This window comes from Trachinotus anak, unplaced genomic scaffold (assembly GCF_046630095.1).
Source record: "Trachinotus anak isolate AG129_WGS33_773 ecotype Australia unplaced genomic scaffold, CSIRO_AGI_Tana_v1 ptg000032l, whole genome shotgun sequence".
Lineage (NCBI taxonomy): Eukaryota > Metazoa > Chordata > Actinopteri > Carangiformes > Carangidae > Trachinotus > Trachinotus anak.
This window is the reverse complement of record NW_027273883.1, coordinates 8,342,776-8,358,789: the sequence shown is the minus strand read 5'-3', so window position 1 is coordinate 8,358,789 and position 16,014 is coordinate 8,342,776. Positions and strand designations below refer to the sequence as shown.

The 16,014-nt window shown below is 40.5% G+C and overlaps 3 protein-coding genes across 4 annotated transcripts; 1 reads left to right on the top strand and 2 right to left on the bottom strand.

Moving 5' to 3' along the window:
- Positions 1–208: 208 nt before the first annotated feature.
- Positions 209–3,316, bottom strand: snip1 (Smad nuclear interacting protein). Of its 2 annotated transcripts, none has more exons than XM_071469204.1 (5): positions 3,158–3,224; positions 2,888–3,049; positions 2,569–2,698; positions 1,303–1,844; positions 209–1,127 (listed from the first exon to the last, which is right to left on the bottom strand). In XM_071469204.1, the coding sequence occupies exons 2-5, from the start codon at positions 3,046–3,048 to the stop codon at positions 875–877; spliced, it is 1,086 nt and encodes a 361-aa protein (XP_071325305.1). In that variant the 5' UTR covers position 3,049; positions 3,158–3,224; the 3' UTR covers positions 209–874. The 2 variants fall into 2 exon arrangements, with proteins under 2 accessions (XP_071325305.1, XP_071325304.1); XM_071469203.1 differs by having other exon boundaries at positions 727–1,127; positions 3,184–3,316.
- A 250-nt stretch (positions 3,317–3,566) lies between these two features.
- dnali1 (dynein, axonemal, light intermediate chain 1) lies at positions 3,567–5,905 on the top strand. Its single transcript, XM_071469206.1, has 6 exons — positions 3,567–3,796; positions 4,421–4,557; positions 4,644–4,813; positions 5,002–5,180; positions 5,445–5,609; positions 5,720–5,905. Exons 1-6 carry the CDS (start codon positions 3,716–3,718, stop codon positions 5,753–5,755), a joined length of 768 nt encoding a protein of 255 aa, XP_071325307.1. The 5' UTR covers positions 3,567–3,715; the 3' UTR covers positions 5,756–5,905.
- gnl2 (G protein nucleolar 2) lies at positions 5,853–14,919 on the bottom strand. Its single transcript, XM_071469202.1, has 16 exons — positions 14,704–14,919; positions 13,976–14,060; positions 13,771–13,865; positions 13,173–13,312; positions 11,411–11,595; positions 11,250–11,316; positions 10,984–11,142; positions 10,749–10,862; positions 9,900–10,028; positions 8,744–8,848; positions 8,168–8,326; positions 7,657–7,764; positions 7,060–7,538; positions 6,732–6,814; positions 6,529–6,608; positions 5,853–6,355 (listed from the first exon to the last, which is right to left on the bottom strand). The coding sequence occupies exons 1-16, from the start codon at positions 14,765–14,767 to the stop codon at positions 6,212–6,214; spliced, it is 2,196 nt and encodes a 731-aa protein (XP_071325303.1). The 5' UTR covers positions 14,768–14,919; the 3' UTR covers positions 5,853–6,211.
- Between the last annotated feature and the right edge of the window lie 1,095 nt (positions 14,920–16,014).

The following is a 16,014-nucleotide window of genomic DNA, read 5'->3' as shown; positions in this document are numbered from 1 at the left end:
GTTATTTCTTCTTGTCAATTGCATAGAATCAATACTCTCAAACTGTAAATAAATTAGACCGCACAAAAAGTAGTCAAGCAGAAAATAAGATGCGCAAATGCACTGACAAGTATCTGATAATCTGCGTCATAAAAAAAAATCAAACACACACACACACACACACACACAGATCTGATGTTGTGTCTCCATTAAAACTCGAGAGACAGCAGAGATTTTCTTCTTTATTTACAGTACAAAAATGAAAATTTACTATGAATGCTGTGGGCCTCTGAACAGACAAAAAATAAAGAGGGAGTCTTTAAATACACACAACTGCATCAACTATGTTCCCTGCACTACAGAGGAAAAAAAGGCAATATCATTCAAATGTTTTATGCATGTTTGTTTACTCTGACAATAAGCAGTGCTTATTAAACATGAATCTAAAGTTCACATTCCACATTATCATGTACATTGACATATGCAGCCTGGACTTAGACAAGAAATTAAACTTCAGGTATACTTTGTACTCAGTTCTGTGATCCAAAAATATAAAATTAACTATTGTATTTAGCAAGTTATCTTAATCTGGCACCGACCACTTCTATTTTATTGTGAGCACTGTCAGTTGAGAGATCAGTCATGCATCACACAGACATTGCACAAACAACCTGAGAATAGGAAGTCTTCTTTGAGACAGTTGTGGCAGGTTTAAGCAATAGTTCAGTATTTACAGAATACACAAACCAGCATTGTTCCATTATTGTAGTAAAGGCCCATATTCACCTGTTTAATTCATTGTTCCATTCCCTGCAGAAACTGCTATTTATTGAACACTGGTGATGACGTTATCTAACCTGAATGAACTTAGGCAATACAATTCATAGGAACTATTTTACTCATCCAGGCCCTCGTCTTCCTCTTCTTCCTTGGTATCCACCTCGCTCGTGTCTGAGAACTCGTGCAGGAGGACGTACTCACGGCTGCTAAAGCCAAACTTGAGAACGTCTTTTTCTTTGAGCTCATAATAGCGCTGAGGATCGATGCGCTGGTTGTTCAGGTAGGTGCCATTGCCAGAACCCAGGTCAATGATGTAAGGCCTCACCCTGCGGCCAGGGGTTCCATCTGCACGCGTAAACGGCACCAGTCTGGAGAAATGCAGATGCAATGGTAGATGTGTTTATCTAAACAGCAAGAAACTTCTCCAAGTATAATGTAACACAATGTTCAAAAATTACAATAGGGTTGAATATACTTTGTCTAAATTATACTGATGAGTTATGAATATTTCTAGAGCAGACACCTGATAATTGTTGTTCTTACCTATATTGGAATACCGCATGTTGCTTGGAGCAGGATGGGTGGTCAATCGGGATATCAGCAATTCTTCTCTGCCGCCCCAACAAATAGGCACTCTGTCTGTGAATGTACATGACTGGAAGGGGTTCATCATTCTTGAAAGGGTACAGTCGCCATCTGCGCTTGGGAATGCGAGCCTCAGGTGGCTCGTTGTACTTGATCACCACCCCTCGGAATGTGTTGGTATCTTCCGTGAGCGCCCCTGACAGTTCAAAGTTGGGCTTCTCCTTCTCCACAGGAGCTTCATTTGTGTCACTGCTCCCTCCTTCAGACTCTCCAAAAGGATGTTCTTGGTTTTCTTCGCGCCGCTGGTGGTTTTCCCTGCGCCGCTCGTTGTGCTGCTGTCGTTCAGCTTGTTGGGAGGCATGCGCGTCCCGTTCTCTGTGTCTGTCTCCGCCACGGTCTCTCTCCCGGGGTCTGTCTGATTCCCACCTGCTACGCCTCTCCTCTGGCTGGTCATTTCTTCTCCTCCGCTCATCCCCACCAGCCCGATGCTCATCCCGCTCCTGTGAGATATGGCAGTTAAAGAAGAAGGATTATTAGTCTAAGATAAACTTGCACAGTTACAGTTTTTGCAGCCATTACAGAAGTTGTATTGTGTTACATTCAATTGAACTTTTAAGTCAGAAAAATGGCAGTATTTATGCCGCTGCTGTTCTATATATGCCACTTAAAGGCAGTGGCAGCTCCTATGGTCTTTGTCAATATACCATTTAAAACTGATAATCATTAGACTATTATAGTTGCAGATAATAACCCGTCAGGTACTGTGTATTATTATTATTGTGTAGGTGTAAATATCTTTCTGGTAGCAAAATATTGGCTCTAAACACAACAAGCAGAGCCTGTCAAATTTAGACCAAGTTTGACTGACGAAACCATTGAGTTTTTTAAATTTATTTTTACAAAATTAATTGGCACTTAAATGGTAGCAACAATTTTAACGCAAAACATTCCACTGGTTTGAGTATTAGACATCAACAGCCATTGTAATACGAGTGTCCAAATGGGTTTGCGGCAGTGAGAAGTGGTGTCTGTCAGTAAAACCTAAGTGGCATACTTGCATAAGAAAGCAACCTTACCAGCAGCAAAGAAAGGTGACAATTATCAATAATGTAATATGTCTGTTAAAAAAAAAAAAAAAAAAAAAGGTCTCCACCTTTCAGCCAACACACCTCAGCTAAAACAGTATCAGCAAATCCCATTGCACATGACTTAAAACCTAATCACCCGTTTTATTTTGACATCAGCACCACGCTGAGGACTGCGACTTCTCCTGTTTCTGGGAGATCTGCTGCCTCGCCTGGCGGGAGATGTCTCTCTTCTGCCCGGTGAGCGGTCCTTTGTCCTGGCAGGGGACCTACATGAAAAATATGAAGACGCTTACATAACGCCTGTCTTCAAAACAAAAACTGTTTCCGTTGAGATGTAACTAGTATGTGCTGCGGCAGTGCATGTCAAAGGCTAACGGACGAAACAACTATTTTAGCTGCGTCCGACATGTCAGACAACACAAAATACGTGGCTATAGCGATCGTATGGTACATACCTGCTTGTTCCTCCCCTCTGTGGACTTGAGTTGCCGCTGGATCTCGACCTGGAGCGGCGTGATCTCTGTGGCCTAACAGGGCTCAGCTTCTCCTGCTTAATCTTAACTTTAGACTCCCGCTCGGGAGATTCCCTTCTCCTGTGTCGCTTTTCTTTGGCCATTCTAAAATAATTACACAAAGACAACGGTTAATATGACTAAACACACATCGCCGACCGCACAAAAGTTTATAACAACAAAGGAAAATTCAAAAATGTAGCGATTACAAACTTCGACTGTTATAATCAGTCACGCACTTCCGTTTTCTGCGGTACGCCGAGAATTTATCTCGGCACGTCGCTTTCCACTTTTCACTTTGGTTCCGCTATGACTGCGTTTCTCATTCACATAATCCTAAAAAAAAGCCAGGTTGTTAAAAGTGAATAAAAGATACGACGGAAGGATAATAGGAAAGGAAGAACAAAAAGAACCAATTTTCTCCTTAAAACTCACAAAGCACTTTGTGAGGCGTAAAAAAAAAAAAAAATCGTAAAAATTAAAATTACCCCGAATGCAAACTCATCAGCGCTTCAACTGTCTCATATTGTTGGTCTGATTAAATATATACGATCATATAGATGTATGAAAAATGACATTATTAACTGAATCGCTGATTTCACACGGGAAAACTAAACCGGAACGCCGGGAAGGTGTTGCCATGACCACGCAAACATTAAGCGCTAACTTTCTATTAGCAACAGCGCCGATATTTCTGTTCCCGAAACCCAAACCAAGAAGTATCTGGTTTTAGTGAACAGCTTTGTTATTATTTTAGTAGGAAAAAACAAAATGATCCCACCGGCCGATTCTCTCCTGAAATACAACACTCCAGTTTTGGTCAACAAAAGCACAGACAGGAAATCACCAAAGGTGAGTTTACCAATAACGCCTGCCTATTAAACGTTAGGATAAAGTAATGCAGGATTAAAGCAGTGGCATGCAGAGGAGAAGAAAAACAGGGAATTAATACGAATGAGAATAGAATATATTATTTATAAACTAGATGTAGCTATGTTGATATGTGACAGGACAGAGAACAGCTTGGCAGGTGTGTCTTTTTTTTTTTTTTTTTTTTTAATCGCTGACAGTGCGTTTTAAATGTATACAGTACAGTGCAAAAGATTTGGGCACTGGTGAAAAAAATAGTGTAAAATATCAAATGTAAACAATTTAAATGTTTACACAAAGAGAATGACAGGTCTAAAAAGAAAAAAAACCTAATATTTTGTCTGTAAATGGTGCAAGCACTGATATTACAACACCTACCTTTTTGTTTGTGTGGCCACATCAACATGTCAACATCTGTAAGATTAGTCTGTTAGTTTTTTATAATAAGTACAGCTTGGGGGTGGAACAGCTTCCCCTAGTGAAGAATCTGCAGCCTGCTAATTGTGAATAAATGAGCTGTGATCCATAAGAAAGGAATATATTAAAAAAAGGTATCAGCTATTTTAAATAGTACATTTGTGTCACATCAAATACTTTTCACTACAGGGGCGCCCTTTGAGAGTGAGCCCACAGCAGCCTTTTGACTCTAGTCCTGTTCCACCACCTCCAAAACCCAAATCAGCCTCCACTGAGGCCTGCAAGCAGGAAAATGAGGAGATCCTCAATGCCATCCTTCCACCCAGGTATAGTCCCCCCCCCCCCCATCAGCAGTATATTGCTCAGCAGGTTTAACCCACTTTGTCATTTTCCTCAACTTCTGCTGTTGCAGGGAATGGATGGAGGGGAACCAACTGTGGGTGCAGCAAGTGTCCAGCGCACCTTGTACTAGAACAGATGTTGTGCACCTTGAGGAACTCCTGGATACGAAGCTACAGCAAAGACAGGCCAGAGAAACAGGCATCTGCCCTGTCCGCAGGGAGCTCTATTCCCAGTGCTTTGGTAAAGAGGAGGCTGAGATGTTGATGGTCACTGTAGCTACAATGATGGAGGACACATTAATAGTCAAAGGACATGGATTATAGCTAGTTTTGAGATGCATACGTCTAGATTTTTATCTTTATTGGGCAAATTTTTCACCCACGGCAACATAAACTCTTATTATCCTCTTAATTTTTGATTTCTCAAAGATGAGCTAATCAGACAGGTGACCATTAACTGTGCCGAGAGGGGTCTGCTGCTGTTGCGGGTTAGAGACGAGATTCAAATGACAATTGCTGCCTACCAGACACTGTATGAAAGCAGCGTGGCGTTTGGCATAAGGAAAGCTCTGCAGGCTGAGCTGGGCAAGGCTGACATGGAGCAAAGAGTAAGGGCATTGAGTTATGTTATTTGTTGTGAATTACAGAGACACAAAATCCAACACTTTGCTATTTATAGTACAGAGATTTAATTTATTTTCCAATCCTTTAAGATACGGGATTACAGTTATTGACTGTTTTTCAGTTAGGTGTCCAGCAGGGAGCACCATTTCTCTTTAAGAGTTGCTGTAAAATAATGATAGCAGCAGTACACTTTGCAGAAATGATCCCACGTCAAACTAACTTACAAGTGTGTCTTATTGCATATCTAGATTTCTGATCTGGAGAATGAGAAAAAAGCCCTTATGGGCCAACTGAATGAACAGAAAGCTAAATGTGATGCAGTTGAAAAGAGAGAAAATGAAAGGCGACAGCTGGAAGAAAAGAAGCACGCAGAGGAGGTACAGTCCCTGAAGAGAACCAATCAGCAACTCAAGGTGAGGTTTCATAATTTTGTGCTGAAGAAATATGTCTTCTTAATATCAAGCATTAATAGCAGCTGTGTCTGTCCTAAGATTTCTATCAGCATATTTGTCTTTCTTTTCAGACCCAGCTGGAAGGAATCATTACACCAAAGAAATAACTTCAACAAGCAATAACTGATTTGCCACTTCCAAGTACAAAATGTTACTTTGTCTTTTGTCTTGTTTCTCAATAATATCAATTCATGCAAACGTAACTGAGTGTAAATTGCAAGTATTTTATTTTTCTTTAACAGCATGACAAGTACGGGTTCAAACAATTACTGTACATTTCTCTTGAACGTCAAGAGAGCATTACACTTGTAAATGTTGAATGAATTGTCATTCAAAAACAGGAAGGGGCTGAAGGGAAAAGAGAGCTGAAAAGGCAAGATACAGTCATTTTCCTGAGGGAAAGTCAAGGTCAGGATAAGGCATCAAGTGGCCACTTAATAGAGACCATTTAACACTCAGTTAGCTTTCCACCTTTGATCAACTCTGCATTTTCAATAAAAATATGGCTTCTTTGGCCAATTTAAATAAAGATTTATAACATGTGTCGTGTTTATAACTCAAGTCTAGTGCTTTGATCTTTTGGCCTTTTGGCCCTCTGTGGCTGGTGCTGGGGCCTTTCTGTTCTTGTTCTTGTTTTTCACATTGTGCGTTTCGTAATAGCGTGCGCCAACTTTCTTTGTCCTCTTAGCACGATCCATCGCTCTTCTCTGTAGAGACAAAGAGCAACATAGGGGGGAGAAAACAATTGAGTTGTTCTGCTGCAAAAAACACCAGAGCTTTGATCTTCATTTATGTTACATCAGTAAGCAGATTACACATTTATATGAAGTATCTACTCAGAGAGTGACCTGTTTGACATCAGAGAACAAACATTTCATACCTGTTTAGAGGTCAGTCTTTGCGGCTTGGTGGACTCCTCGTCCTCCTCAGCTTTCCTCTTCTTGCTCCTCTGTTGTGCAGCTGAATTCAAACAAAGATTAACAAATTTGATGGTTGTGTCCCTAACCAAATCTGATATATTTTCTAGAATAATATCTGCGTTCCGCACCATACAAAGTAATGACAAACACGTTGATTGACTACCTTTCTTTTGTGCTTGCTTAGCTGCTGCTGCTTGTTTAGTCTTGATGTCTGCGAACGCTTTGTCAGACAGTGCCTTAGGTATCCTGTCCAAAGAGAAGAAAAAAAAAGTAAATCATTACCCACAAAGCAAACAGGTCCCTCTTGTTGGGAGCTGATGAAATGAACAGTAATTAAATTAAGCTCAGTGTAACTGTATCACTGTTATTAAACAGACCACCGATCAGACAGTCAAACAAAATGTTCTCCACAGATAAAAGGCTAATTAGCATGAACCATCATGTTAGGGCAAGAAAATATGTAAGTGAGGTTTGGTCGAGAGCAGACTGACCGGATCGCAGAGAAGCGTTTGGATTTGGCCCGGTCCAGGAACTGCTTGTACTTTGTGATCTTCTCATCCAGCTCCCGGATTACCTCGCGTGAACTCTTGTTGCCGTTTGCTTTGCCAGTCTGAGCGGTTGTGGGTTCAGGGACCTCGGTTTCTCCGTCAGCTGGCTCAACACTGGTCCTGTGTTCCTCTCCATCCTCTTCTTCCTCACTGTCTTTCTCATCATCAGAGCTGGAGCAGTCAGACATGTCCAGGTCAGGCATCTCCACGGGAACCAAGTCTTCTTCGCTGAACTCAGGTGCCACATTAATCTTGCCAAAGTTCTGTCGCACATTAGCCAGAATCTTCTGGACTTGCTCCTTCTGTCTCTGCTGCTGCTGCTGGTGTTCCTCATGTTCCTCTGACATGGCGCCCGGATTGTCTGGCTGTTCCTCCTGCACACTGTCAGCTACCTTTGAGGGTCCTTCAACTGGCAATAGCTCCTTGTATTAAAAAAAACAGTAAAAAAAAAAACAGGTTGACGCTTAGGGCACAGGTTGGTGTAGAGGAAAAAAGTCATTTACTGAACTAACATGGGTGGAAAATACAGTAAACCCTTACCTCTTGATCCCCCTCAGGTCCAGGGGGTTTCACAAAGAAGGGGATACGTCCTCTCTGCCAATCATTCAACACCATTTTGGAGACCGTAGAGAGATCTGGCTCACCACCCTGCACAATACCAGAAACATTAATGCATACTTAACATTTAAAACAAACAGTTTACATACACTTTTCTGTTTAACTGAAAGCCATCAACAGTACAGCACCTAATGAACATAAGTAAAAAAAGTCGACCAGATGTATTAAGGATTTGCTTGTGCACTTCATAAAATGGACAATTACAAAACTCTGATCTGCAAATCAAGCTGTATGTGCACCTAATTCTTTATCTGAAATGATTACTCATACTGATAATGAAGTTTGGTTTGGTAACCATATTCTCTGCTTGTTGGGACCTTTATGGCAGATTTTTATGACATAAATTAATAGAATAAAGACTTGAGGCACTGCAGTTTTAAGTACTGCTGGTTAAGGTTCTGCATGCAAGAAAGTGAAAGAGGAACATTCAGACCTTTAGAAGCTTCCCGGTACGCAATGCCAGCTTCTCAAGAAAGTCTTTAGCAGTATCCCAACTAGGGATGCGGTAGGTCTTCTGAACGTATTCTGGTTTGGCTCGCTCCAGTACTGCCCCAATGTGCTCCTCTGGGTTCTTGATCTTCTCCACTTGAACCTACGTTGGGTAAGGGAAGAAAAAAGCGTGCAATTTAAGATATAAACCTGCAACCTTTCAGTTACGGGGACTGCATGGCCTACATGTTAAACCTGAGATCCGGAAAAAGGATCTAGGGGATCAGAACTGGAGCTGATCAAGGCATTTTTATTAACAGCTGGGTATTGGCATTATGAAGACCAATCCACTTTAAAGTCTTTGTTCATTACTCCAGTTATTCAGGAGCTCTCAAAATGCCACATTAGCAGTTGGTGGATTATTGTGAGTAACTGGAGCAGTGTTTCTGCAAAGAACCACTGCTGGTAAGTTTTTCAGATGCTACTGTTTTTCATTGCTATGAGGAGCCACAACTGCATTGGTGTGGAGGCAGATATCACAAAACCTCAGATAAAAGTCAAAAATGAAACGGAGACATACCACTCCTTTCAAGACAATGTCAGATTCACTGTCTTCTGAAGGGTAGACAACACCGGGACAATCGATGAGGAAGATGCGCCTCATTAAAGTGATGTACTGCCACACCTGAAATGGAAAGATCAAGATTGGGTATTCAGTTTCACACAACTTGAAATCTATTTTAACTTGTTTCTATTTATTGATATGAAAAGATGAGACAAATATGTTGAGCCAGCCAGCAAAATCTAAAGCAAATTTATGTTGGGTCACAGCTTCTTTTCTTCTCTGTCCTAATGAAAAAACCTCAACCTTCAACGACTGGTTCAGCAAGCAGAAGGATTTAAAAATAACGATTCACATAAACACAAATCCATTATAAAAAAATAAAAATAAAAAAAAAAATTGAGGGATGAGAATAACAGCAGCGCTGCGGATCATGAACTTGTTTGGCTGTCAGTAAACAGCGTCGAATGTGTGAAGAGAATCAAAGACAAGGTGGGAAATAAAAAAGTGCTGGCCACAGGCCCATCAGATTCACTGGATAGGTGTGCAAATAAATCTCCCCTCTGTTGTGGTCCAAGTTCACAACTTTTGCAAGCCTGGAAAAGTGAAATATATTTTCCCTTTTCTTTCCCCTTGACCCTTCTTTGGACATGGGTTTTCAGACCCTTGTTCGTTTCCAAACAGGATAAGCAGCCCAAGAGAGAGGAAATTAAGGATAAAAATGGTTGTTGTTCTTTCTCTTGGCCTCGTCTCCACTTAGATTTTCAGTTATATAGTTAAGAACAGGGAGCAGACTATTTCTGTTGTTACAGCTATCAACAATTACAGAGTATAGAAAGGTAACATGTATCTTTTGACCTCAAGTCGCCCTCCCACTGAATCAAAGCTCTTTTTGGCTTCATATATGATTCAAACACCAGAGAGCTTATGTACCATTGCTCTGATCATTTCTTTCAGTATTCTACTGTTTAGGCATTTGAGCAGCATCAGACTCAATCCCATTATAGTGAGATGGACTGAAGTTTTGTTTTGGTTTTTTTATCTGCAAGATGTCTTCAGTGTTAATATAAGCCACTATGTATGTAAACCTGTAGAGTTGACATTAACAATCATTATAGTGTGTTGAACAGGTTCTGCCTCCTGCAGCGTAGTTGAGATGAAGCATCGACGTTACCTTTGTTTCTCCGGCAAGTGGTGCCACATTGCAGACCTTCTTAGACCGCAGTGTGTTGATGACTGAGCTCTTTCCCACATTAGGGTAGCCAATGAAACCCACGCTTATCTGTTTCTTGTCTGTGTGGAGCTGTGGGAGATGAAAAATAAAGTCAGAGTGTTGTGTTTCGTAAACAACAGTCTCAGTCTGTCCTCAGTTCATGGAGGTAATTTTAGATGGGCCCCTGTTGCCATTAGCAATAAAATAAGTGGACTTGTCATTGCTCCAGAACTGCAATGTAGTTTGTTCAAAACACATACCAATGAATATCTTAAAAAGGGTTTTTTATGTAAACAAGACGATCACGAAGGTCTAAAGCCTTTTAAAAACAAGAGGTAAACTCTGAAGACTGTTTTGGAAAAGGTTTTTCGCCTTGTTATCTCCTGACTTCTTGGTGAATATGGTCCAACCGAGAGAAACTTTTACAGGGAAAGGAACACACAAGTTTTTCTGTGTCTTTCTCATAAAAACCTCTTTAAATCTCAATATTAAATCTAACGAGAACATTCCATTTGAACATCAAACCCTTTTGATTTCTTGACCTTTTTGGTCTTCTCACGCTTTCATAAACACGCTTCATTCCACAGCCACTACGCCATATTGCGTGTACGGGTAGGTTCAGACAGAACTGTTCATCATTGTAAATGTAGCATTAGGTCTGGCGAGAGATACGTTACAATCAATCAATAATACAATCAACAATACAATCAATATAGTCAATGTTTTGGAAATTTGTGTAAGGAACTGCTTTTAGTTCATGACAAATCAAACAAATTTTTTGACATTTTCAATTGTCGGGGATGTGCCTACCTTTCCAAACTGCCTGAGCAGCTGGATGAGGGAGCCTTTACCAAACGAGTTGGTCAGGCTGGCATGGAAAGCCAGAGTGGGGTACTCCTGGGACAAAACAGCAACCCACCGTTTCTGGTACAGAGTTCAGGGGAGAGAAAAACACAGTCATTTGATTTAGTACCATGAAATGACAGACACAATTCCTCTCAGTCTAGCGGGGTAAAAAATGACGAGCACATTGTAAATATCTTACCGTGACCCAGGTGGGGATGAGATCACACTTGTTTAGCACAAAGATCAGATGTTTCCAGGGTTTCTCCTTCTTCAGATATGTCTCTATGCTTTTGGAGCGTGTTCCCATGGGATCACGGGCATCCAGCACTTGGATGATGACATCAGATGAGTCAATCACCTATTACAATGAAAAGGTCAGGAATTCAGAATGCCCCCTCAACTCTTTAGTTTAGTAACTCTACATTAACATAATGCACAGTACTGAAGGGAGGAGGGAAACGATACCTTATAAAGTTCTCCCCAGATCCTCTTGGACTGACCCTTCTTGAAGATTTCCTCACGTGCTTCCTCCCTGTTGCAAAATGAGGGGAAAAAACCAATATATTCCTACCTTACCTTAAATTCCTACTAGTGTGTACTGATATAGTATCTACTGAGAGTCTTACCGAACTCCTGTGTCCTCAGTCACCAGGTCTTTGTCCTTGTCTGCACTGTAGCTCAGGGCTGAGGCCTCAGCCTGCTCTACGAGGTCTTTTACGTCCCCCACCATGAGACTGGGCCTTTTCCTCTGAGCCTTGGGTCCAAATGTGGTCTCAAAGCCTTCTGTGTCTAGAATGTGCACCTTGGAGTTCTGCAGTTGTAGAAAAAGAGAAAATTATCAGATCAGACTTCAGACTTCCTTGTTAAGCATAAGTTGGGATATTTTACTCCGCTCAAGACAATTTCCAGAAATGTAATTTAATGGAAAGTATACAACAATACTAATTTCTAAATCTAATTCTAAATCCATTACTAGAGTTTTCCTATATAATACACCTTTACTGTGCATATTTGGCTAGAAGAATATATATAGAGAATATAATCGCATGTAATTTAGTGCATGTGAGTGTTTTTTATATTATTTGTTGAAAGATGATTGTGTGGAGCTGTTGTTCCATGAAGGTTTGGATGATCTCTCTTGAGCCACAAGGATAAAATACTGAAGAAAAGTACGCCATTATGGGACACACAGTACAGTAATGTTGTATTGAAAAAGATGGGGCAAGGAAAGGTTTTCGTCAGTGTTTGATACAGTGACACAGCTCTCCTAGAGGTGTCAGACAGAATCACAGGACAAATGTATACAGTCAGCAGAACACCCAAATATGTGACAACCAAGCCAATGAAACAGCCAAGTCCGCGTCCCTGCTGTGTTCCAATTATCTCACAACACAAGCCATACGTCGATTGCAACACTGCCGTCAAGGGCAGGGGACAAACAGTTCACAGCTTTGTCACAAACAATGCTGTGTAAGGATCCAGGTTGCCTTGACTATCTTCCAAGATCTTCTGCAAGGCCTCCCGGGTGTTTGAAAAGAAAAAAAAAAACATTTCCTCTACTGAACCGCAAACTCTGGTTTAATTCATCTTCCTTCTTGCAACAAGATCATTCCACAGGTCAATCAACGGTCAGACGTCTGAAACGAGGATTCACAAGTGTTTAACTTGAATCATCAAATGACAGGACTTGGTTGCAACACCGTTAGCAGATGAGGATGTTTCACTACGATGGGAAAAAACAATACTGTATGCATGAATGTACTGACCTGACAGGCTGATCACATACACTCATAATTTCAAAAGAATGAGCACCACTTGACACAGCCAATGAATAACAAGAAAATATACCACAAGACGTGCTTTTCTGTCAATTTGTCAATAATTAGTCATAAAAGTAAGAGAAAATATTATTCTCTTCAAGCTATAAGCTTAACTTCCATGAGGAACTACAGTATATATAGAAAAAACAAAGAGAACTGAAACAGACCCATTGATATGCTGGAAGAGAACAAGAAGAGGTGGATGTTATTTGGAATCACGTTGGTTTTTCGGGTGGAAAAGTTACAGCCTGGCAGAAGGCAACTCTTTCATGCCAAGCACAGTGAAAATACACTCGGGGTCACAGTAGGGCAGAGTGAGAATTGAATGAGGATTAAAGTGAGGCCTGATGTTCATCTCACCTCATAAAATATCTTGAAACAAGCTACTGAGGAAACGGAGGCATGATTCTCATCGCTCGACATAAGCCAGGTAAAAATGTCAATAGTTTTATATGCAAGTACGCTCGTAATTAAATTTATAGGTGTAAATTCAGATTAACAATGCACATTCCCTCTGGAGGGCCATTCTTCATTTAAGTAAAAAGAGGTTTATAGCCTTTATACTCACATGGGCTTTGACTCTATCATGCAAAAGGGACATGGGGAGTTTGCTTTGTCTCATCACCACACGATATGGATCCTTCTGTACTGCTCCCATCTCTTCCTGGAACTTCTGGAGAGACGACTGTTTGATCACACGGGTATTTGCTGAAATACAGTTGATGGAGAAGCAAAGTGTGACCTGGTTAATTCAGATATCCCATCTTTGATTATATCCACAACCCTCTGTCTTATTCATTGCCCATTTTTTCCTCTCATTTATGAGTTTTATCAAACTTGTTAATTAAATTTACCCCACATCAGCAGTTGGCAGTCATGCATTTAGCACAATGCTCTTCACACAGGTTGTAATATCGCCAGCATGATCAGACTTTGTTAAGGGCAGCGGGGTAAATTTAAACAGGCAACTTTAAATTTAACATGCAGGAAAAACCCTGCGTCCAGTGTTGGCTTGTTTATTATAAAACATAAAATCATTGGGCGTAGTAGCCATTGTGGACTCCCTCCATGAAGACAGACAGAGAAAATACAGTATGCTGACAAGTACCACCGCAGACACTGTGAGGAGACAGGCAACATGTAAAACATTAAGGAGGCGCACTCACCAAACCACTTGATGTTAGGTTCAACTCTGGCTACAGTCCCTGGAGCCACTGTGGACTGGTACTGTAAAGGTTTGATGACTTTTCCACGGTTATTACTGGAAACACAAGATCAGAGTGAGTTTGAATGTAACACTTACTGCTATATTTCACCTCCACTGCCAATCAGCAGCTCACAAGAACAATGCAAATCTTTATCATCAATTACCATCTCTGCTTTTGTCTGTACATATTCAGACGCTTGATAGTGGCTCGGTCCCTCATGTTGTTGCCCCCAGCACCTTTGGGTCGATCTGAGAAATACACACGATTGGTTTAATGATTTTTTTCAGTTTAAAAAAAATAATAAAATAAAAATAAATCTGTTGACAGCCCGAGATGCGTTGAATATTATGCTCATTTTGGAGGCTGTCATGTGTCGTACTTCAGTTGTAATGCTTTATACTGAGAGGTGTCTCAACAACAGTTTCCCTGAATATAGAATATTATAAACTTTTATGAAGGTTGAATCTACTCTGTGACTTCTGCATTACTCTACATTAATTTTAAGCTATGTGACACTGGCAAATGCGTTTATGTTCACTTTTCAAGGAAGATCAGATCTGCTTCAGGAGACACCTTACGATCAATCAATAGTAGCATTTGTTTCCAGACTTTAGGCACATTTAGTAAGAACACTTCCACACTTTCTGTCAATGCCGACCACTCAAGTGTCAAATTTAAAAGGCCTAACGCTACCGCTGCAGCGTTTGTGCAGTAGTTTAAGTTAACTTTTTGTTAATTCATTTTGACACATGTTACGTGAAATGTCAATGACTAGATCTACTTAAAGCAAAATTAGCCACATATGTATTTTCCAGAGCACAGTATCATCCGGCTAGCAAAAAATAGCATTAGCTGTAAACAAACGGTGTGGCTAATGGTGGGTTAGCTCACCAGGGTTGCTGCTGGACGACGAGGGGTTTATCGAGCTTTTCCCCTTAAACCGTGGCTTCACCATTTTGACCGTTTAGTCGGCGAAGCCTCGCACGGACACAAAAAACGATAGAGACCGCCTGAAGGTGTCTGAAAGCGGTGGTTTAGCTGCTGTTTTCCCTTCAGGTGGAAACTGTGCGCCGTACACGTGTTGCACGGGGAAGCAGGAAGGACGTCACCGAGGAAACGACAACGACAAGAACCAATCAGAGAGCTCCTCTGAATGCAACCCTGCACAGGCTGATGGTATCTTGCAGTAACTGTATGTGTATGAAATTTCTGCAGGCTCTTAACAGTAATTCATTTAAAATGAAAGCATCTAAAACTTAAAGACTCAAACTTTAAATTTGTCTTGAAATAATTAAAATTATTGCCTTCAAGAGTAATTTCATAAAAAACAAAACAAAAACAAAAACAAAAACAGCAAGTTAAGCATCTGTCACTATGTTGACAGTTGCCAAAACATATTTCAGCAGAATCTAGAGCTCAGTAATTCTTTACTCTATGTAAATGCATTGCTATACCCTTTTTATCCCAGAAGGGGGTGCAACATCGTTTCCATTCGGAAATTTGTCACATGCCAATATGTCCTGCTAAATATCCATGGTCTGCTATGGTTACTTTAGCCCATCATTACCTGAGAGACTGCTGTTTGCAATTTGAAGTGAATAACAAGGGTCACAGGAGGCACAAGACGTGAAAGGAAAATATGTTTTGCAGGGGCATGGTGGTTGAATAAATGTGTTTAGGCTACAATAGGGAGAGAAAAAAAATTCCAGGAACAGGACTGTACAGGGAACTTTTAGATCCTGAGGTTATGAGTTTCTCTGGTTCACCAAAAAAAAGTTTCAAGAAAGTTTTTAATTGTTCAATTATATATTTTCTGTATTTTGTTCCCCAAAATTAAGGTCTAAATGTTGATCCAAAGCTTGCTCCACACTACAAGGATTTCATTTCTGCTGGGGAAATAATGAATAGGCCTAATTTTATTTTTTTTATTGTACAAAAATTATTATTAATGTTGTTTCTCTATATTCATTTGAAGGATTCACACTGGCTAAGAGGTAATTTGCAAAATAAAAAATAAAAATAAAAAACAAAACTCCCAGGACTATATTCATTCTCACTCAGGCCAATAATTTCATTAATACAGAACTAACACAGTCCTTCGGTAGGCCTATTTGACACCAGAATGTATGAAAGGCCAAACTTGTCTGGTTGTGATGATGCTGCCTTCACAGTGTGTATGATATGTTACACAAGTGTGGACCG